Source organism: Lynx rufus, unplaced genomic scaffold, assembly GCF_022079265.1.
Source record: "Lynx rufus isolate CCGP_SWC_20201006 ecotype Redwood Valley unplaced genomic scaffold, mLynRuf1.p SCAF_4, whole genome shotgun sequence".
In the NCBI taxonomy this organism is placed as follows: Eukaryota; Metazoa; Chordata; class Mammalia; order Carnivora; family Felidae; genus Lynx; species Lynx rufus.
Window position 1 is genome coordinate 122,389,398 of NW_025814856.1, and position 23,694 is coordinate 122,413,091.

Sequence of the window (23,694 nt, forward strand, 5' to 3'; positions counted from 1 at the left end):
TGAGACCAGTAAGAGTTCTGCCACTCTCACCCCTCTGTCGTAGACCTCTTATATTTTCTGTTTGGTCACTAGGATTCTTTTTTTTTTTTTTTTTTTTAATGGTCGTTGATAATTTTGATGTGTTCTTTTGAGTCCATTCTTATTTTTGGGAAAAGCAGTTAGCCTTTGTTTTCCATGAATTTGTCTTTTTTCAGATCATTTCTGTACTGTTTTCCATAATTCCTTTTCTGTGTCAGTGATGTTGTCACTAGCTATTTGTTTCTTTCTGGTTCTTCCGTGGTTTTTATTTCTGTTACAGGTTTATTGTTATATTTAATTTATTTGCTGAACCGTGACAGCTGTTTCCTGAGTTAATTTTTTAAATTGTCTCATTCATCTGCCTTTTTCAGGTTTTTGTCTTCCTTATATGGTGAATTCCTACAATGCTTATTTAGGTCCCATATTGAATCCTTTATTATTATTCATCAGAGAATGAAGTCACTTCAGGTTGGGACTGCTGTAAAAGTGAAAAGCAATGTGGGGAAAGGGCAGAGAAAGTGATTTAGGGAAGGCAGCATCTTTGGCTGAGATACATTCTTGCAGAATACTTTTTCACTAGGCTAATGTGTCCTATGCTCTAGACACTTCTTCCTTTAAAATAGTTTTTAATTAAAAATTAAAATTAAATCAAGATAATATATGTATATATTTTGAAAAAAGAACTTTAAGTCTTCTAATAACAATCTTATGCTTCTGCCCCAACTACTAGTTTTTATTTTCCTGAGACAACTTTCAGTACTTGTAGCTGTCACTTATAACATTTAATTCCATATTTATAAGTAATATGCTTATTTAATTTTTTTAGATGCTATTAACTGCTTATTGTGGGAGATTAGGATTTATATATATTACGTGTGTTAATTTTTATCCATATACCTTTTTAAAAAACTTTATTTTTTAATTTACATCCAAGTTAGCATATAATGCTATAATTTCAGTAGATTCCATTGATTCATCCCCTATGCAAAAAAAAAGTTGTTAAATTTTTTTTGTGTTTGAGAGAGATCGCGAGCAGGGGAGGGGCAGAGAGACGGAGACAGAATGTGAAGCAGGCTCTAGACTTTGAGCTGTCAGCACAGAGCCCCATGCAAGGCTTGAACTCATGAGCTGTGCGTGAGATCATGACCTGAGCCAAAGTCGGATGATTAACCCAGGTGCCCCTCCATCTACCTTTTTTGTTTGTTTGTTTGTTTATTTTTGAGAGAGAGAGAGAGCAAGCGAGGCGGATAGAGAATCCCAGGCAGGTTCTGCACTGTCAACGCAGAGTCCAACGCAGGGCTTGAATTCACTAACCGGGAGATCATGATCTGAGCTGAAATCAAGAGTCCATCCAGGTGCCCCGATCCGTCGACCTTTGAACATCTTTCTAAATGATGATCTGCTTAATTCATACTCCTTGTTTATGACTCTGGATTGCATTTCTTGTTGTGTATTTGTCTCGTAGTTAAAAAAAATTGCCTTGTCTGTTTGCTTACCTGATTTTCTAAGTTCCTCTTCTTCCCAAACTTGCAAAAGAATTGTAAAACTGTCAGAACCTAATACTGTTTTCCACCTGATAAAACACATCAAGAAACCTTATCTGTTCATTCCCTACCACTCTCTACCCTCTACCCTTTTCCTCTCCTCCTTGGATCCTCTACTTCCTCTTTGGTCTGAACCAAATAGCTTCTAGACCACAATTATCCAAGGATTTCCTTACACCTCTCTCCTATGAGAGATCTTATTTCCTCTATCTCGGTGTCTTTCTCTCTCTCTCTCTCTCTCTCTCTCTCTCTTTTTCTTTTCTATTTGCTCCTTTGTTTTAATTAAAACAATTTTTTTAATGTTTATTTATTTTGGGGGGGGGGAGAGAGAGAGAGAGACAGTGCAAGCTGGGGAGGGGCAGAGAGAGAGGGAGACACAGAAACCAAAGCAGGCTCCAGGCTCTGAGCTGTCAGCACACAGCCCGATGTGGAACTCAACGAACCATGAGATCATGACGTGAGCTGAAGTTGAACACTTAACTGACTGAGCCACCCAGACGCCCTATTTGCTCCTTTGTTTTAGTGTGCCGGGTGTTCAAGATACTTCTCCAGGTGCATAGGGAGGAATGTTTTTGATACTTTGCCTGTGCTTTAATGAAATGTATTGATCAGTCCAGTGTGAATATGTAATAGTTTGGGTATATAGTCTAGGTGAAATAATTTTCAGAATTTTGAAGTTACTCACTTATCTTCTTCTAAGTGTTGCTATTAAGAAGACCAGTGCCATTCTGATTCTACAAAGCAGTTGAACTAGACTCTCAAAATATTAATATCATGAAAGACAAAAAAGTTAAAAGTCTGGGAAACTGTTCTAGATGTTTTTCATTGATCTTTTTTCTTTTTGAAAACTTTTAGACTTCTGTTCTTTAACCCTAAGGCTCTGTTATTTCACAGTACCGTACTTTGATATGGCTATTTATTTTCATTTGTTACATGGGTGCATTCTTTCAGTCTGCATAGTCATGAACTTCAGTTTGGGAAATTATGTCTGTGGTAGTTCCTTCCTCTTTTCTCAAGTCTGTTTCTAGCTGATTGGATGTTAAGACCACTTGGATTGATCTTCTGGTTTTATTACTTATTCCCCTATTTGACTTTTGGTTCTACTTCCTGCAAGATTAAAAAAAGATGTGTAGAGTGATGGTTAAGTTAGGCTTTTAAGCCAGAAGCTTGGTTTGATTTCTGGCATTGCCAGTTTTTAGCTGTGTGATCTTATGTAAGTCACTTACCCTTTCTGTTTTTCATGTGTAAAATAGGGTTTATATTAGTACCTAACTCAAGGATGTGGGAATAAATTAATTTAGCCAAAGTGTTTAGTAATTTCTTAGTACATAGTAAATATTCATTGTTATTATCCTTTGACATCATTATTACCTCAAGTTAATATTCCATCTGTCTATTTGCATTCTTAATTTCATCAAAAGTTTATTTCAAGAGTTTTTGTTTGCTTCTCTGTTCCTAGTTTATAGTCTCTTGTCTTGTGGATGCAACATCATCTTAAATTATTGGGAAAGTTGAGGAATTTTGGAAAAAACTTCCAACATATAAGATGGACACCAAAACTAAAGAAAACGGAATCAAATAAATATACAGAAACAGAAGTAAATAGAAATCTTAGGAGATTTTTGGGGTTTGGCAGTGCTAATGTTTTCTTCTCTTTCCTGTGTCAGTGTTACCATACTTCTGCTATTCTGTTTATTTGGTGTACATCTTCTGTGTTGGAGACTTTTTAAAAAGTTTCCTCGTAATGAAGATCTAACTATATTTGGTGGAAATATATCAAAGTTTTGTGTCTTTGGTGAGTCATATCAGGGAGCACGGTTGTCAGCTTGCCCTTTTGTTGCTGATCCTAAGTTTGAACATGGAAGCTGATGGCAGGTAGTTTCTCCATCTTAGAAGTATCTTTTTATCTTTGTTAATTACGTGATTTTAGGTTGATATTTTCAGAATGTATAATTATATATACTTCTGCATTCTTTTTAAATACAAAATATTATAAACTATTAAGTCATTATCCATTTGGCTTGTCAGATTGTCCAAATCTGACCAGGAGAAGCTCCTTCAGGGCTTGATGGGGAGTGATATTAAGAAACGTAAAATCTAAAGGCTGAATCTGCTTTTTGAGAGGTATCCTTGCTTCTACATCCTTTTAGTGGACTGAACTCTGTGTGTGTGTGTGTTTGTGTGTGTGTATATATGTGCACATGCATGTATGTATTTTCTTTGTATCTGATGTACAGTTACATTCGTTTCCATTTATATTTAATTTTAGTAGGGATTCTCCCCTAATCATTTATTTTTGAATATGTATATCACTAACATTTTTCAGAAGTCAAGAACTTTATTAAAAGGTATACTCAGGAGTACCTTTTTCCCTTTTTTCCACCACATTTCACTACCTAAAGGCAACATGTATGTAAACCTTAGTTTGAAGTTCCTTGTTTTTCTGTTTGCAGGTACATATGTGTACATGTATTCTTATTTGCCCTTTTTTGATACACAGCAGTTTGCAGAACATGCAGTCTTTTTTCACTTAATATAGCCTTGATATCTCTCTGTGTCCATTCATAGAGACTTTTCTCATTTCTTTTTTATTCTGCGTAGTATTCCATTGTGTAGATACCTAATGGTTTCTTCATTATGTCTCTTATGTTTACAGTATTGTGCTATTCCAAAGAGTGTCATAGTAAATTACTGTGTGTGTGTGTGTGTTTTAATTAAAACATACGTTTATTAACTCTTGAAGTTCTAGGAGTAGAATGGAATCAGTTGATGGGGCTCTCACTCGGAGTCTCTCAGGCAGTTGCGATGGAAGTTGGGGCTAGAGTCATCTGAAAGTTCAAAGTAACTTAACATCAAAGGTAGCTCACTCACTATACCTGGAAATTGATGCTGGTTTCAGCGCAGGCTGTCAGCTGGAATGCCTATCTATGACCTTTCTCTGTGATTGGAACTTCCTAGAGCATGTCAAGTGGGCTCTGAAAGGGAATATCCCAAAAGTGAGCATTCTAAGAGGTCCAAATGGGAGCTGTGAGGCTTTTCAAGATTTATCTGAGAAATCCCAGAACATCACTTCCGGATTCTCTTGATTGACTAACTCATTAAGGCTGGCCCAGATTTAAGGAAAGGAGAATTAGGTTTTTTATCTTAGGATGCATGAAATTGAAAGCAACTATCTTTGGAGACTAAATACCAGAGTCACCTTCTAGCCATCACAGTTCACATTTCTTCCATATGTAAAATGTATTCACTTTCTTTCCAGTACTCACACTGTCTCATCCCATTAAGGCATCAATCTGAAGTCCAGGATCTTGTTATCTGAGTCAGGTCCAGATATGGATAATACCTCTCAGGTGCAGTTCCTCCAGTACAGTTCCTCGAAAACAGTTCCCCTTGACCTAAATACCTTTACTGAGAGCTTTATTTCTCCTTATGGCTCTGAGTTACTGTCTGGTGTTCTTTCATGTCACTTTGTAGGACTCCATTTCTTCTAGGACAGGTCTAGTGGTAATGAACTTCCTCAGCTTTTGCTTATCTGGGAATTTTATAATTTCTCCCTTACTACTGAAGGAATTTTGCTGGATATAGGATTCTTAGTTGACATTTTTTTTTTCATCAGCCCACTGCCTCCGGACCCCAAAATTTCCCATGAGAAATCTGTTTATAATCTTAGAATCCCTTAATATGATGATCACCTTTATCTTGCTGTGTTCAAAATTCTCTTTGCCTTTTCAAAGTTTGATTATAGTGTATCCAGGTATGGATGTCTTTGAGTTCATCTTACAAAGAGATTGTTGAGCTTCTTAGATGTTTGTATTCACGTTTATATTCATTCACCCATCAAACTTAGGAAGTTTTCAGCCATTATTTCTTCAAATACTCTCCCCCCCCTTACTCTCTTCTCCTTCTGGGACTCCCACAATGCATATGTTGGTCTGCTTGTTGGTATCCCACAGGCCCCTTAAGCTCTGTTCACTTGTTTTCAGTCCTTTTTTTCTTTCTATTCCTCAGACATGATAATTTCCATTGTCCTATCTTCAGGTTCACTGATTATTTCTTCCTGCTCAAATCTGCCTTTCAATTCCTCTGGTGAATTTTTAATTTCAGTTATTATACTCTTCAGCTCCAGAATTTCTTTGTAGTTTCTATTTAGGTTTTCTACATATTGATATTTCCATTTTATTCATATTTTGATCATATTTTCTTGACTTTCTTTACATCTTCCTTTGGTTCTTTGAGCATCTTTAAGAGATAGGCATTTAAAAATCTTTGCCTAGTATATCTGTCATCAGATCTTTTTCAGGGACAATTTGTTTTATTTTTTTTTTCCTCTAAAGGAGCCATGCTTTTCTGTTTTCTTATTTGTTTTTGGTATGCTTTGTGGTTTTTTGTTGTTGAAACTGGATATTTGAATCTAATGTGGTAACTCTGGAAATCAGATTTTCCCCCTCTTCCCAGTGTCTGCTATTTTGTATTGTTTTTTGGGGAGTGTTATAGCCTGTTTCTGAGGATCATCAGCCTGAGATATAAACTTAATGGGGCGCCTGGGTGGCTCAGTCGGTTAAGCATCCGACTTCGGCTCAGGTCACGATCTCACGGTTCGTGAGTTCGAGCCCCGCGTCGGGCTCTGTGCTGACAGCTCAGAGCCTGGAGCCTGTTTCAGATTCTGTGTCTCCCTCTCTCTGACCCTCCCCCGTTCATGCTCTGTCTCTCTCTGTCTCAAAAATAAATAAACGTTAAAAAAAATTTTTTTTTAAACTTAAGGTCTTCTCTGAGACCTGCCCTGGGCATGTACAGTCCCTTTCTAATTTCCTTTGTGTATATAGTTGTTTTTGAATGTCCTAATCTTTAATGTCTGGCTCCGAAAAAGAGAAAAATAAAGGGGGAGAAAGGGGTGTAGGTCCTTTAAATCCCCTTGCAGTTTCTTGAGCCAGAATGGGAGGGGCTTAAAATGGGGAAGGTCCAAAACAATGATACCCTTCTCTTTGTCTGTATCTCCTGAATCAGAAGCAGCAATCAGTGCAGAGTTCCAGTTTTTGGAGGATAGAGTCCTTTATGTCCACCCTGAGTTCCTGCAGGGTGTGTGTAAGCTGCTCCAAGAACAAGTGCCCTGCTGCCTGCCATGTAGCTGGGCTGGGCTGGGCTGGGCTGGGCTGGGAAGGGTGGCTGCTACTGTGCTAAGAGCTGAAAATAACCACAATGTACTGTCCAGGTTTTTCCCCTGGAAGTTGCAAGCTTTCAGTAGTCTCCAGAGTTCCAAAATAGTTCCCTCAGACAGATGCAAGCATTTAGGTGGGGAGGCCGATTCTGCCAGTGCTTCCTACTCGACTGTCTTCCCAGAATTCTCTCTGTGTGCACTTATTTTTTTGTATTTTGGGGACATACCTTCAGGGTAAGATCCTAGAAATGGGATTGCTGGACCAGAAGATAAATACATATGTAGTTGATTTACATATAGCCAGATTGCTCTCTGCAGAGGTTGTATAAATTTGCACTCCTACTAGCAATGTATGAAAGTGCTTGTTTCCACACAACCTCACCAACAGTGTGTTGTCAAGCTTTTGAGTTTTTGCCAATTTCGGGTAAGCAGTGATATCTTAAATGTAGAGATAAAGTAAAGCCTAAGGAGAGAGAACAGTTAATACAAAGAACTGGCCTGGATTTTTAGTTAAATAAAGTGAATTGAACACAGGTGTTACTTTTCCTTCCTAAAGACCACTAAAATGAGAATAAAGAAAAAGAACTTAAGAGAAAAGTGCTTCTTGGGGCCCCTGGGTGGCTCAGTCAGTTAAGCATCCACTCTTGGTTTTGGCTCAGGTCATGGTCTCTGATGTGTGGGTTCGGGCTCTGTGCTGAGAATGCAGAGCCTGCTTGGGATTCTCTCTCTCTGCCCCTCCTTTGCCTGTGCTCACTCACTCTCTCTCAAAATAAATAAACTTAAGAAAGGAGGGGATATTTCTTTTATTCTGACACTGTGCAGTTTTTCATTTATTCAAAAAAATTTTTTAATGTTTATTTTTGAGAGAAAGAGAGAGAGAAACAGTGGGAGCAGGGGAGGGGCAGAGAGAGAGGGAGACACAGAATCCAAAGCAGGCTCCAGGATCTGAGCTGTCAGCACACAGAGCCCCATGCAGGGCTTGAACCCACGAACCTTGAGATCAATGACCTGAGCTGAAGTCGGACGCTTAATCAACTGAGCCACCCAGGTGCCCCAGTTTTTCATTTGTTTAAAGAAAGGTCAGTTGAAAATACCTTTTTGGTGAAATACTGGTTTAAAACTTTTGCCCAGTTTTCTGATAATTGGTTTTCCACACATTTTAAGAGTTCTTTATATATTAAGGGTATTTTTTTTATGATACATGCTGTAAATATTTTTGTCTTTTGAATTTGCTTCTACGTATTGTTTTTCAGTCATGCTAAATATTTTCTTTCATTGAATTATGTTTGAGAAAGGCCCTGACAAGCTGATTAGAAGCTTTATATATAAGGCTAGGGCTTATCAACAGACAAGGGTCTTGATGTTTCATCCTGCGGTACCTTTTGATTTAAGAGAAGAATCTACCAGGGCAGGCAGCCGGGTCGCTCAGTAGGTCAGGCGTCCGACTTCGGCTCAGGTCGCGATCTCACAGTTTGTGAGTTCGGGTGTGTGTCAGACTCTGTGCTGACAGCTCAGAGCCTGGAGCCTGCTTTGGATTCTGTGTCTCCCTGTCTCTGTCCCTCCCCCACTCGCTCTCTGTCTCTCTGCCTCAAAAATAAATAAAATGTTAAAAAAATTTTGTTAAAATTTTTTTTTAAAAAAGGGAAGAATCTACCAAGTTCTTGGTAAAGATGGAGTCAAGGAAATTGCAGAGGGGCCCCTTTCAGTACATAGGTCTTTATTCCTCTGTGTTCTTTCCTTCCCATTGCTCAAGTCATTCTATTTTGGGTTTTTTATTCTAGAAGTTAGTTAGCCTTCTTTGTCCTGCTGTAGTTGGGGAATTGTAGTTTCTTACAGCTGCTGTATGTCATGGTTTGGAGACCTAGGGAATTTTTTTTTTTTTCCTAGTCTTTGAACCAGTCTAGATTTTATCCTCATGCCTCCCCATTGTCTTGGGAAGTCATTTGGAGGTATCGATTTTGCAGTCTTTTGAGAACTAGATAGTCAGAATTGACTTTTGCAGACACTTAGGGTGTCTGTTTTCTCATTGTCTGTCTCCTTTCAAGGTCTTTATCTTATTTTATTCTCATTCTCTTATAGATTCTACTGAAATCTATTTCAGTAGATTTTAGAGGGGAAGAGAAAGAAACACATGAATTTATAGTATTTAATTAGAAATCCAGGTGGTTCTTTGTACATAGAGTTTTCTCTCCTTGGGCTCTACCTTGTGGGCAGTTGGATGGCTCTCAGTAGTTCACAGTATTGTACTTTGATAATTTAGAGTTTATGTGCCTATACTCAGGTGATTTCTGATCAGTAGTTAAAAAAAACTGGCCTCTTGCCTTCTTGTATGTCCTGTTGAAAACCTCAAGGGAAGAAAGTTTTTACAGTTCCAAGTGAAAGATAGTTGGTCCTGGAAATATGAATGCTACTTGAGAGTCTCTGTCTTCTCCCCATTTGATCTAAGTTTCCTTGTATTGGTATATTCTGTATTTGGGGGTTATAGCTATTTTGCAGTTTCTTATTTACTTATTAGTGGGAGCGGGGGAGGGACAGAGGGAAAGAGGATCTTAAGCGGACTCCACCCCTGATGTGGAGCTTGATCGCTTGACTGTGAAATCATGACCTGAACCGAAATCAAGAGCCAGGTGCTTAAACGACTGAGCCATCAAGGTGCTCCTGCAAGTTTCATTTTAGACGGATTTCTTTCCTCTTTCTTTTTCATTTTGGTGGTTTTCAAGAAGGGGCAGTAAACATACAAATTACATACGTTTTTTTCACATTGTATTAAGTGCATTTTACTAAAAGAAAAAAATGTATGTTCTTTGAAAATACATTGACTACAATGTGAAAAATGGTGTTCAATAGCATTTATTTCATTTAGGAAGTTGAATACCTGGATTAAGTACCCATGCCAAAACCTTGTCCTAGTTTGTACAAAATTGTGCATGAGGTATGAGTCTAGTCTGACACATTTGGTCACAGTAAGTTTTGAGTCACGATGAAGGGAGGAGAGTGCCTGTAAGAACACACATGTGCCAGAAGTACGGAGCTGTCAGACTCTGAGGCAGCCTTACCTTAGGGACTGGTTTCTGTCACTCCCCTTCTTATTAGCTTTGGTCTCTCACTGCACTTCTGCTCCTCTCTACACATCTGCTCTGGGATCTCCATGCAAACCATTGTCCTTTGCTGGCTGATAGTTGCTATTCTCTTGTAAGCTCAGCTTACACATGAGCCACTGGGCTCTCTTTTACCTACATGTGACCTTTCTGCTTCAGCTCTTTACACCTGACCAGTGTGTACTCTCTTGCCATTTCTTGTCATATTTCCAAGAAAAACAGATTGGCCCAGACTATCTTTTTGTGCCACTTCTGGTTTGTAGTTCTTAGCCCTGAAGTATTAATTGGCTGTCTACAATCAGGTGTCCAGTGCTGCTCAAGCAGTGTAGGGGTGTTGAGGAGGGAGCTGTAGGGCAGCAGGGGGACAGCAAGGAACCAGAGATGGGACAGTCCCCTGGGAAGTCAGGGAGCAGGATAGAACTGAATACATAACATACTCTCTCTCCGGTATACCAGTTTATTTTTAATAGACCACTTTAAGCAAATACTTAGTAGTATAGATTGAATATGGTAGGAAACAAGCTAATATTTAAGTGTCGAAATTGGCTGGGAAATCTGCCCTGTTTAGTGCTTTTTTTCTGTTTGCATTGTGACTTGAGTAGCATAGTGTGACAGATCACGATACTGGAAGACGGGCGTCTTAGGTTCTAGACCTGATTTTGCTGATTTTTTACTTTCTTCATCAGAATAATTTTTAAAAGATTAATGCAGTAGAATAGTTTCTAAAGTACCGTCTAGCAATAAAACCTTGGGATTCAAACTGTGCTCTACCAAGCTGGGAAAGGTAATTTCCACGAAATGATAAGTCCAGGTTAAAGGAAAAAATTAGAAACAAAAAATGATTGGACCCATACATTAGAAAAAGATTTGGGAGTTTTGTAGTGAGCCTACTTCTTTTCATTTGTCCTTGTTTTATTTGATATGGGATGGTCTTTGTAAAGTGATTTAAGTCAGATATTATAGTTACAAACCCTTTTCCCAAACGAACTTGCAGTTAAGTAGTATATTACTGTATGTGTAATACTGAAATTTGAAATGCTTTTAGTCTTCTGTGCTTTATTAAAAAACAGAATTGGACATTCAGAATAATTAAGTAAAATGGGTTTCTTTTACTTTTTAGGATTTAAGTGCCCTGTATGCTCAAAATTTGTACCTTCAGATGAAATGGATTTGCATCTTGTGATGTGTTTAACAAAGCCAAGAATAACCTATAATGGTAAGTCCAGTGCTTTGAAATGCTTTTTAGAATGACCTTAGATTTTATGATTTTTATGTTTCAGATAAAATATGAAAGGCGAAGGAATGACCGTCTATGAGCCCTGGAGCTAACTGGTGTTTCAGTTATAGGTCTGGTGCTCTGGCTTTACTGCTCTTTCCTGACCACAATCCCAAGACCTTCAAAATCCTGGGGAAGATTTTTCAGTGTAGCCTTGGTACATTTTGAAATAGACTTAAAAAATGATCACACGGTTCATTCCTAATTTTAAGTAAATGGAATGAAATAAAGGACGAGTGAGAGCTTTTTAAAAAATTTCATAAGTAGACAAACTTCAAATGCCTGCAAGAAATTTTCAGGAATTTTTCAAATGTAATTTTGGTTTGAAATAGAATGAGTCGGAAGAATACCAGTGAACTGTGAAAGGTTGACTTCATTCAACAAATGTCTTTTGAGCACCTTTGTGAGTATGAGGTGTGGTGTTAGGAACTTGGGATACAGCAGTGAATAAAACAGAAGTGGGTCACTACAGCCCAGTATCAGCCACAGGTTAATCAATGCAGCAGCACTTAGTTAAGAATCTGAGGTTTCTTGTCAGACTATAAAATGTTGGGGGTTGGAGGGTAGACTTTAAAATTGAAATGAACATCTTACCCTGACTAGCTTTTTTGCAGACTGATTTAGGAATCTCTCTCTAAGGTAGGGCTTCAGCCACACTATTATTGTAGTGACAATAGAACTCTTTTTCCCATTTATTTTCCAATGAATAAGTAAAAGGAGATTGTAGCAATTCCTTTGAATAGTAAATGTACCTGTTGATTATATTTAGACCTTTCTGCATTGTGAAATTGAATGGGCTACTTTGCATAATATAGTTGAAATTCAGTTACTTAAAAAATAAAAAGAATTCTCATTCAGGTTCAGAATTTGAGGTGAAATGATTGGGCTTGTTTCTCGTTTGTACTCCATTATCTTATCATTAGCCTCCAAAATTATGATGTTTATTACCAGTGTCTTAGAAATAAATACCCTTGAATGTCAAGAGTCTGTCCTTCAATTTTGAAAGCACAAATGTATTTCCTTTGTGTGTATTTGCACACAACCTCAGTATTCTGTACATTGACTTTTTGTGTAACGTATGTACAGTATGGTCTATGAATGTTATTTGGCAGTTTTTAATTTCCCGATTTAACTATGCTCAAGTCATTAAAGTTTTTTACTAGATCATGTATTTGGTGTCTTAAAGATGTCTTCAAGAACCAAGATGTAACCTTCTGCTTGGGCACACTGTTGTTAAAAAGGAACCCACAGGCCATAATGGTGTCACTTAGGTTAAAGCACCAAGTCAATAAACCAAGACTTAATACCTAATCTAACTGCAATTTCAGCCCCCCAGAAATGTAACCTTTAACCAGTCACCATGAGAATTTCCTGATCAGCACTAGGAAATTTGATACACTCCTTCAGTTCCCCTAGGCAATGGATTCTTTTCTAATAATTTTCTTTTTTCCCCTCTCTTTTTACCTCTTAGAAACCTTTCCTTTCCTGCAGCCCTTTGGAGCTCCCCTCTACTTGCTAGAGAGGATACTGCCTAATTCATGAATTGATTAATAAAGCCAATTAGATCTTTAAAATTTACTCAGTTAAATTTTTATTATTGAACACTGTAAACCAAGGATTTAGGTTTCAAATATTTGACAGTATTCCAATTCGGAAGTCAGTAACTTAGTGTGAAAAGCAAATAAAGTTGCAAATACTTTTAAGAATCACTGCCTGCTTCACAGTAGGTGGATCTGAAACGTTTTAAATTGTTAAATACATATTAACTGTCAATAAACATTCAAAACAAAAAGCAAAAACAGCTTCTTCTAAAAATTATACATAGCTCTTGAAGTTTTAAAATTGGACAGTGGCCAGCTGTGGTGAAAGAAGGTGGAGTTTTGATTTAGGTTAGAGAGTGATGGGTGATTGATAATATGCCTCCCCATCACAGTCTCTGGGAATTCTTCCGCTACAGTTTTGAGGGCAGAGCCCTGTAGGTAAGGAAAAAATAATCCTTCTACCCATCTGAGCTCTTGGCTGAGACCTCTAGTAAAAGACAAGAGAAAAACAAACAAAAATGTAACATGCTTAAGTCTTGGTATGTATGGGAGATACCCTGGGAGAAATGAGCCTGGTTTAGAATGTGGGTTTAAACACCCTCTTCAGTTATGGAAGGTTAGGGTTAGGAAGGGTTCCTTCCTAGTTATGGAAGGTTTCCAGGAAAATCCTGGTAAACTAGTAGTTTGTTATGCATATTTAAGTCCTGTGCCTTCTCCATTGATAAGATTCTCTCGTAATATTCCCTTATGATTTGGAGTCAACCTTTTCTTCCTGGTGTAAAAGGGAGACACCCTTACAAATGGAGATTTCCTTTATAAATTTATTTTTTTTTTTTTAAATTTTTTTTTCAACGTTTATTTATTTTTGGGACAGAGAGAGACAGAGCATGAACGGGGGAGGGGCAGAGAGAGAGGCAGACACAGAATCGGAAACAGGCTCCAGGCTCCGAGCCATCAGCCCAGAGCCCGACGCGGGGCTCGAACTCACGGACCGCGAGATCGTGACCTGGCTGAAGTCGGGCGCTTAACCGACTGCGCCACCCAGGCGCCCCTCCTTTATAAATTTAAATTTCCCTTACAAAAAGATAACTTTTACTATGTTTAGGGTCTCTCCTGTGTCTGTCGTTTTTAGTCATCTTAACCCTTATGCCAGAGAGGCTTATTTTATCGTAGCATGTTTTGTTACCCTTCAGTCTCCTGAAGCTCATCTATCACAGGTGATGACTGTGAAAATTGGCCTCTTTAACACCTAAACTAGGCATTTAGGATTACTATGAAGTTTAGAGCAGGATGAGTCCGAGAATCAGTGAAAGGGAATCGGTCCTCTTAGTCACCTGGGCTTCTTAACACTTCATATTTGAATTCCTAAACAACTGATTCTGGCATCAGAGAGATGGGGCCTGCAAATTGCATCGATACTCAAGTGAGAGTTTTATGCAGCATAGTGCTTATTAATGTATATCTTTTACAGCCTTTCCTAGAGTAGTGACATCTGAAATTTTGAAATTTATTTGTTAAATGTATGTTAATTTAACTGTCTATAGATACACACAGTGAGGAGATTAGTTGGGCTTGTTTTTCAGGCTGGATATATTTATAGTCAAACTCTAGGATGACTTTCAGAGATTTGAGATTTGAATATAAGCTGGTGTTTTGGAGTTCCAGATTTATACTCCCAGAGATGGTATTCTAAATGTTGGTTTGGTTTCCAGACTAGTTCACAATGATTCTCTTAATTTTTTTTTCTTTAATCTGTAATACTATATCCAAATACAAAGTCCTGGTAACTGAAGAAGAAAATTGGCTAGGTGGGAGCTCTCGGTTTAAGCAGCTGTCTCAGCAGAGGTTCGGGTAGGAGACCCAAGGCAATCTGGCAGAGAATGATTCAGAATGATGTGAGTGGTTATGTATTGCAGGTGGTGTTTTGGCAGGATGGAAAAAAAAATTCATAATGCCACAATCAGCGTTAATCTACATAGATTGCTCTTAAGTCAAGGACTGCCTGTTGCAGGATTATTGAGCGTTCTGTGCCGGTTAAGAAAGAATTCTTGAGACGTTTTACAGTGCACCTTAGTACATTTGTTTAAGTAGCACAGGGACAGGACCTGTGGGCAGAAAGAGCTGCACTTCTGTATGAAGCTGATTCTATGTGGTTCTATGCTTAGTCTTCAGGGGGGAGGGAACATGCAGGAAGTATTAGATCATAAATGTTTTCCTTAAATTTCTACCTGTAAAACCACTTTTGCAAGATTCCTCTGGTGCTTATAATTCAGCTTGATATTAACTATTGGTGAGATGTACAGGCAGTCATGAGACCCTTTAAGAATGTAGCAACCAGTAAGCATTTGATCCTTATCAGAACTATCTAGTCTATAGGTCCGTCTTCTGGGCTAAAGGTGAATGTTTTTCTGCTTCTGTCCCTCATCACTGCCTATTTCATATACTTTCCCCTTTATTTGTGTGCTTCATTGTTTAGTTTATGGAACTAGTAATTCATTATGTAGTCTGTGAACCCAATACAGATATTATGAGCATAGTAGAGTCTCTCTCTTTTTTAAAATTTTTTAATGTTTATTTTTGAGAGAGAGAAAGCGTAAGCGCGGTAGGGGCAGAAAAAGGGAGACAGAGGATCCAAAGCAGGTCTGAGCTGTGAGAGCAGAGCCTGATGTTGGGCTCGAACTCAGGAACCATGAGATCATGACCTGAGCCGAAATCAAGTCGGCCGCTTAACCGACTGAGCTACGCAGGCGCCCCAGTAGAGTCTCTTCATTTCCTTTATCCTCATCTTCTAAAGTGTTTTAGAACCAAAACCAAAAAATGAAATAAATACTGTTGGCAAATTCTTAGTCTTGATTTTATTGGTCTTTAAAGTTCACTAGATCATAGCATGTTTTGTGTCCTATAAATTTCAGTTTTTATTTTAGCCTCCTGTTACTGAGGGTAGTAGGTTTGTGCTTAAGATATCTTTGTTTTATTGGTAAGTGGTACAATGTGTGTGCATGTGTACCTGGAGGAGATGGAACTTGAAGAGTTAAGTTACTCTTTTCTTCTGAGACTTAATAATAAACTTCTGCAGTGTATCAAAGCAGAACTTTTCAGAACCATCAGGAATATAAACCTGACTCTATGGACAGAGTAAGATGTGACTATCACTCTGTTAAAGTAAACATACTTGAAAGATGGAGTCACTTGGAAGGAAACTTGTTCTGTAATGAAAGGGAGGAAAAAGGCTCCCACTTCCTTGAGGTCTGTGGGCGAGTATAACTCAGGCTCGCTCAGGTGTCGAAGATAGATTGCACCAGGCCGTCAGCACTTTGATTCCAGGGTGACAAGCCACCTCCTAAGGGCCTGGCTTCCCGTGTAAGAAGAAGTATACTTTCTTCTTTTGTAGATACTGTGGCTTTCTAGGTGGTTGTGGTGCTCATCGTAAGTTATAAACTTGCTCTTGGCCTTACATATTACATTTTCTTGGTTTTAAGATCCCCCCCACCCCATTTTAATCTTTCTGAATTCAAGATGCTTTCTGAAAATGGCATATCTCTTATTATTGAGGTAAAAAAAAAAATGCCAACCACAACGCAGAATTTTAAATAAGAGGTAGTCATCATGGTCTTTGTGTGAACTTTTCCTTTTGTGGAATTTCTGTTATGTGTGATTTGACCTCTCTCTTTGTTTGTTAGTGTTCTGTGGTTGAGTTTTAACTTAAATGTGGATTCCTAATAGTTGTAAATACTACATTAGGGGACAGCATTGAAGTAAAGTTATTTTTTTGTACCATAAATTGACTGTCCTGCAATGCAGTGAAATTAAAGGCAGTAGAAAGTGTCAAATCCATTATACTATGTTATAAAAATTTCAAAGTAGATGATATCCCAGAGGCGGTTGGCAAAACAAAAACGAAACTGTTCTAAAACCCATATAGGATTCCTATAGAAAAATGTAATCACCATCTATTAAAGGTGAACTTGTGATTAAAAAATTTTAGGGATGCCTGGGTGGCTCAGTTGGTTAAGCATCCGACTTTGGCTCAGGTCATGTTCTTGCAAGTTCACGAGTTTAAACCCCATGTTGGGCTCTGTGCTGACAGCTCAGAGCCTGGAGCCTGCTTCGGATTCTGTGTCTCCCTCTCTCTCTGCTTCTCCCCTGCTTGCGCTCTCTCTGTCTCTCAAAAAATGAACTAATGTTAAAATTTTTTTTTTATTTTAAATATGCATGGAGTAAGAGCAGATATGATCAGAATTACCACCCCAAAAAACTTTAGAACTATAAATTGATTTCAAATCATTACAATCATAAAAGGATGAATAGGAAATAAGTAAAAAATAATAATAAGATATCATGAATAAGACAGAAATTGAACTCTTTAGACTTTAGTCACTGAAATTAACATCTCAACAAATAGATTAACTAGCACATTAGAGCTGCAAGGAGAACTAGTGAGGTATAAGGTGGATCTGAGGAAGTTAAGCAGAGTGTAAAGAGTGATGGAAAATAGAGAGGTACATGGCTTGGAGCCTGGAACAAGAGCATCTGCCATACATAAAATAATCTCAGAAAAAGAAATGGAATTGACTTCTGGTTTCTAGTTCAACACGTAAGAAATTCAGAAGTGGTCACTCCATCCTGACAAGAAGTAATAAGCTGAACAGACTGAAAAATCACTGACTTCTTGGATTCATAAGAGATGGAAGGACACAAGGCAAATGGCCAGCCCCTGTGATTGCTGAGATAGGCAAATACAGGCACTCTCTGGTTTTGGTTTATTGCAGCAGAGACTCAGTAGTGGGAACCATTGCAGGAACCAGTGTCAGGGTCATCCTGAACTGTAATTGATGAATTGCTGGGGGCTCAGTGCAGACAAGTTGAGAGTTTAAAACTCCAGGGAGACCTAGTCACAGTGGAGCCCCCACAAATTTGTAAGATTTTCTTCTAGGAGCTTGACCAGGTTCCCATATTAAATATGGGAGAAAAATTCCCTCCTGCTTCTGGTAAGGGGAGGGACAAGGGACCAGTTTGAAATATGCCAGAGGACTATTTTAATGAGGTCTGCCTGGGAGAAACTAGTTAACCAGACCCTAACTGACCTGGGAGAAGGGAAATACTCCAGCCTGCTCTAGCCATTCTGTTCCATCTAACAACGGAGAGAAAAAAACCCGAGAAATATTTGTAAAGTTTATAGTCCAAAGGCATAGGATCACTAAAAGACTGTGGGATAAAAGATGTATAACATGTTACACAAAAGGTACAACTTGCGCATAATGGGAGATGGAATTGGCAAGAGGCAGTATTTGAAGGGAAATGGCAGAGAACCTTCTAGAATTGCTGAAAGATAGGAATTCTCTGATTGCAGGAGCACTGTGATGCTGAGCAGTATAAATAAAAGTAAATTCATACGTAGGGACACTGTAAACCAAGTCCAAATAAAAAGAGTAAAATGTTAAAGTAACCTGAAAAATACTTTACCCTGTTCCACTTGTGTTAGCATTTCTCAAATGCTTTTTGTTCTGTGTAGCAATTTAAAATTTAGTATGTGTTGGGGCGCCTGGGTGGCGCAGTCGGTTAAGCGTCCGACTTCAGCCAGGTCACGATCTCGCGGTCCGTGAGTTCGAGCCCCGCGTCGGGCTCTGGGCTGATGATGGCCCAGAGCCTGGAGCCTGTTTCCGATTCTGTGTCTCCCTGTCTCTCTGCCCCTCCCCCGTTCATGCTCTGTCTCTCTCTGTCCCAAAAATAAATAAACGTTGAAAAAAAAAATTTTTAATAAAATTTAGTATGTGTTTATAAAGACAAGGGATCAGAAATGGTCATACAGGGGGTGCCTGGGTGGCTCAGTTGGTTAAGCGTCCGACTTCGGCTCAGGTCATGATCTCACCGTTCGTGGGTTCGAGCCCCGCATCAGCCTCTGTGCTGACAGCTCGGAGCCTGGAGCCTGCTTCGGATTCTGTCTCCCTCGCGCGCTCCGTCTCGCTCTCGCTCTCTCTCTCACTCTCTTGCTCTCTCTGTCGCTCTTGCTCTCTCTTGCCCTCTCTCTCAAAAATAAACATTAAAAAATTTTTTTTAAAAATGGTCATACAAGAAACTTAAACATTGTTACAGTCTTACCCACTTAGGAAAATTGAATGCCTATTTTAGAAGACACCAGATTCAGTTTTACTGCCCTACTTTTAACATAGCTGCTCATGAGCAGCACCTGTTTGCATTTAAAATGTTATGCAAAACAGCAGTACTTGGAACAAAGTACCAACTTTGAATTCAGCTTGCTGAGTTCAGATCCTTATTCTACCACTTAATAGCCATGTAACCTTGGTCTTGGTTTTCTCTCCCAGAAACTGAGGACTAGAAGTAGTGCCTCTTACTAGACTTATTGTAAGAATCAAGTGAGAAATCATGCATAGTTCTTTGCAGGTATTGAGTGCCAAGTGAACAAGACCTGTTCTTACTAAGAAATACTATTTTTGGCTTTGAGAGGTAAACCTGTAGTTGGTGCTGTATTTAACATGCTAACAAATCTGCAGTTCCTTTGGTATTTTATTTTAAAAGCCCATAGTTATTTAATTCCAAATTAGATACCAGAAAAGCTTGGGCAGCAGTAATAGTTCTATAATATATGGAGAAATCGGGGATGGGTGGAAGGGTAATTAGAAAATTACCTGCTGTCATATAATGTGACAATTTAAAGCTGCAATTTAATGAAAAAAAATTTCCTACTTTTTATGAGCAACATGGTGGGCTACTCAGCTAAAATCTTAGTTCTGAATTTGATAGGCAGATTGCTTAATCTTTGTGGAAGCATAGATCCTTTCATACTCCCTATGGAAATAGAATACTGTAGAAAGGTGACTACCCATGGATAACTGTCTTGAGATAGACCCCTTCCTTGTGGCATAAAAAGAAGATACATAGAATAGAAATTGAACTCAAGTACATAGTTCAGTGAGAAGGAAGTTCTGATAGATTTCTAAAGCATGAAGAGGGTTTCAGATTTCATTTCTGATTTATTTGAGAAGGATGACGAAGTTTCTTTACTGATTCTTGATTTGTCTCATTTCATAGAGCTTTCATATCATAAGTCTTGCCTCTTTTGTGTTCTCCTTATCTTTGTATCACTGTCATAATGTTGATTAAAAAAAAATCATTCTGGGGCACCTGGGTGGCTCGGTCGGAAGGCGTCCGACTTCAGCTCAGGTCATGATCTCATGGTTCGTGGGTTCGAGGCCCGCGTCAGGCTCTGTGCTGACAGCTCAGGGCCTGGAGCCTGCTTCGGATTCTGTGTCTCCCTCTCTCTCTGCTCCTCCCCCCACTCACACTCTCTCTCTCTCTCTCTCTCTCAAAAATAAATAAACATTAAAAAAAATCATTCTAGGGGTACCCAGGTGACTCAGTTAAGCATCTCTCTTTTTTTTTTTTAATTTTTTTTAATGTTTATTTATTTTTGAGACAGAGCATGAGCAAGGGAGGGGCAGAGAGAGAGGGAGACACAGAATCCAAAGCAGGTTCCAGGCTCTGAGCTGTCAGCACAGAGCTGTCAGCACAGAGCCCTATGCAGGGCTCGAACTCGTCAACTGCGAGATCATGACCTGAGCCGAAGTTAGATGCTCAACTGACTGAGTCACCCAGACGCCCCAAGCATCCAACTCTTGATCTCCGCTCCAGGCTTGATCTCAGGGTTGTGAGTTCAAGCCCTTGTTGGGCTCTGCACTGGGTGTGGAGCCTACTTAAAAGAAAAAATTCTAACATTCCAAGTAAGCTTTCCTGATTTTAAGAATGTGAAGAAACAAAACAAAGACCTTAGAAGGACCAAGTGAACTGACATACCTGTCCTCAAAGGGAAAAAGGTCTTGTTCCCTGGTCCCAGTTTTTGTTAAGGTGTGTGACATTGACAGAGTCTCAATTCCAAGGAATTCTAATACAAATATGAATAAAGTACATTTTCAGATTTATCTCATTTTTTGTTTCCTCTATATAAGAACAAAGCTAGGACCTCAGCCCACATCTGTCAACAATTTTGACCTTTCACAAAATATTTTATATGTCTGGTGATGTGCACAGTAAAAGTTGTAGTCTATTTAGATATTTAATCTAGATCTTGGAAGTATTAATAAGATTTGGAGAGAAATGGAGCACCTGTTTAGAAATAACAAGTAGGCAGGCATAGTTTGGAGCAAGGGACACCTCAATAAAAGAGAATTGAAAGTGAAAAGATAGGACTATATAATGAAGTTTTAAAATAAATTATTTTGAACTTCAATCATACATATGCAAAAATGTTTGTAAGGAAAAGAATTTCTTTAAAGACCAGTTTAGAGAATGGTGTGGGACTTGATGTGGAAGTGGTTAGCTGGAGCCTGGGGAAGAGAAAGAGAGCCGGGAGAGAGGATGAACGGGCTGAGAGCTAGAAAAGGGGAGGGAAGAGTGTCCATTCCAGAGCTCCTCTCTTCGGGAGTTCCTGGCTGTGATCTGAAACTGCCCCCCTATGCAAAGGGCAGGGAGAGGCCAGAGACTAAAAGAAGAGATAGATCACTTCAGATTGAGAGGTGACAGTTTTTGTTTTTGTTCTTGTTTTTCATTTTTTATGGATTTTTTAAATAGTATTTTTATTTAAAAAAAATTTTTTTTAATGTTTATTTCTGAGACAGAGCATGAGTGGGGGAGGGGCAGAGAGAGAGGGAGACACAGAATCAGAAGCAGGCTCCAGGCTTTGAGCTGTCAGCCCAGAGCCCAACGCAGGGCTTGAACTCATCGACCATGAGATCATGACCTGAGCCGAAGTTGGATGCTTAACCGACTGAGCCACCCAGGCGCCCCTACAGTATTTATTTAAGTGATCTTTACACCTAACATGGGGCTCGAACTCGGGACCCTGAGATCAAGAGTTGCATGCTCCTGTGATGGAGCCAGCCAGGTGCCCCAGTAGGGAACAGGTTTCGTTTTTTTTTTTTTTTTTTTTAATGTTTATTTAATCAGGGGAGAGGGAGAAAGTCCCAAGCAGGCTCCACGCAGGCAGCGTGGAGTTGATGCTGAGCTTGATCTCATGAACTGTGAGATCTTGACCTGAGCAGAAATCAAGAGCCAGAAGCTTAAACAAATGTGAGCCACCCAGGCACTCTGGGGACAATTTTAATAAGCAAGGGAACTTACATAAGAGGCTTGTCTCGGGCAGTAACAATACGAGTAGATCTCCCTCTGCCAAATCTTAAAAGATTATATAGAGGCCCTAACTTAGGTTCAGCCTCGTATGTTGTCTAGATGTTCTCAATATCACCTAACTGTCTCAAGGCTGTATCCTTCGGGCGGCTTCAGGGATCAGGGACGGGAAGCAGAATGCACATTTTAAGGACAGAGGACAGGGTGAGGAGCCTCCAGATTGCTTGGGTCCAGTTAGTTAACCTGCAGTTAGGACTCTTCAGTAACCTTCTCCAACAGTCTCAGGTGACTTAAGGGTCAGATGTGGAGTGACTCAGTTTGGGGTAAAAAAGATAGTAAGAGTACCTAGTTGCTTTAAACACAATGCCAGTGATGTTGATCTTTGCAAAATGTGAAAATTAGGAATTGTGATTTTTTTTTTCTCCCGCCCCCCCCCCCCCAAAAAAAAGGAGGTGTAAGTATTTGGCAGAGGGAATATTTTGTTGAGTTCAAGAAAGATTTTAGGGAGGAATGTTAAAGAAATGCTTGTGATTATTTTTTTGTTATTCAAGTAATAAATGACTTTTTCTTAAATGACTTTTTTTTAAATGCTTTTTCTCCCCCTCTTTAAGTCCTCTTAGTCTGGACAATTCAAAGTACTTGCCTGGATTTGCCTCAGAGATGGCCTTGAGAAGTATCTTCTCAGCCACTCAGACTGTATTAATGTAGTGGCTCTGCATTGTTGGAGAAGTTGTATTTAACTCTTAACATTTTAACAGTGTATTAAGTTAATAGGACAATAAAAGTAATAAAGAGTATATTCTAGGTGGTCCTACTCTTTTGCCATCTAAATATTTACTAAGATTTATGATTTGCTTGGTTCTTCCATTTTCTGATAGACTGATTTTGGAATCTCCAGGCTTCTTGACCTCTCAGCACCTCCTAGATTATTGTTACTTAGGTGTCCTTTTTATCTTAATCTTTTTAAACTGTACTCCTCAGCATTTTACCTTAATCGTAGGCCCTTTCCTTGTAATGCTTTTTGGTATGAGCTACCTTTTTATAACTAAAAAAATCTTTGACATCCAGCACCCAGATCTTGGTTTCTAAATATTTAGAAGTAAATCTCTAGGAAAAAGGAACCAGGGCCCCTGGGCAAAATGGCTGATTCTAGGGCTAGAGCAGAGAAAATAAAGAAAAGCCTGGAGATTGTGTATTGTCTGAAAGAAAGGAATTGTTCAAAAACCAAAAAGATAAGGTTATATCAGAGGGACACAGGAGCTAGTCTCAAAGAGCTCCCAATGAACAATTTGAGTAACAAAATTAGTATAGCATAATACTGAATTACACCCAAAAGTATAATAAAATAAATATATCAATCAGTAAATGCATATAGAATTGTAAAAGTTTAACCTGGAGACTGAATCCTAAGAGATTTATTTAAAAAAAATTTTTTTTAATTCCATATTCCCATTACCGGTGATATAAAAGAATTTTCTTCCAAAATTTTCTCATGTGCCATATATACTCTCTGATTTTAAGTACTCCTAAGATATACTAAAACATACTGTATGTGGCACATGTATAGTTTGAAATACGTGATCTTAGTTTATTGTAAATATTCCAGTGTGTCTGAGAGGGATTTAGGGGAATGAGAGCTACTGTTATAAGCCCAGCAACAAAAGACTTTATCGTTTTTTAGATGGAAAATGTGAGTTAATTCTGATATTGTGTTAGGTTTTATACTATGGAATTCTCTCAATGAGGGGTTCTACCATGAAGTCTTATTTTCTAACTTTAAACATTTTATGTTTATTATATATAGAGAAGAGAGGAGTTGAATATTTATTAACAAAAGACACTTGGACTCATATTACCCCTTATCAAATCACTAAGAAAGATGTGTGCTGTCTTTTGAAATTGAGGTAAAATTGGTATATAA

The 23,694-nt window shown here is 38.7% G+C and overlaps 1 protein-coding gene across 1 annotated transcript in view; it reads left to right on the plus strand.

The window, feature by feature from the left end:
- Window positions 1-23,694, plus strand: part of ZNRF2 (zinc and ring finger 2) — a 102,104-nt gene that overhangs the window by 42,776 nt on the left and 35,634 nt on the right. Inside the window, exon 2 of the mRNA XM_047094852.1 lies at window positions 10,936-11,031. Coding sequence (XP_046950808.1) covers window positions 10,936-11,031 — 96 coding nt within the window. The remainder of the gene's footprint in view (window positions 1-10,935; window positions 11,032-23,694) is intronic.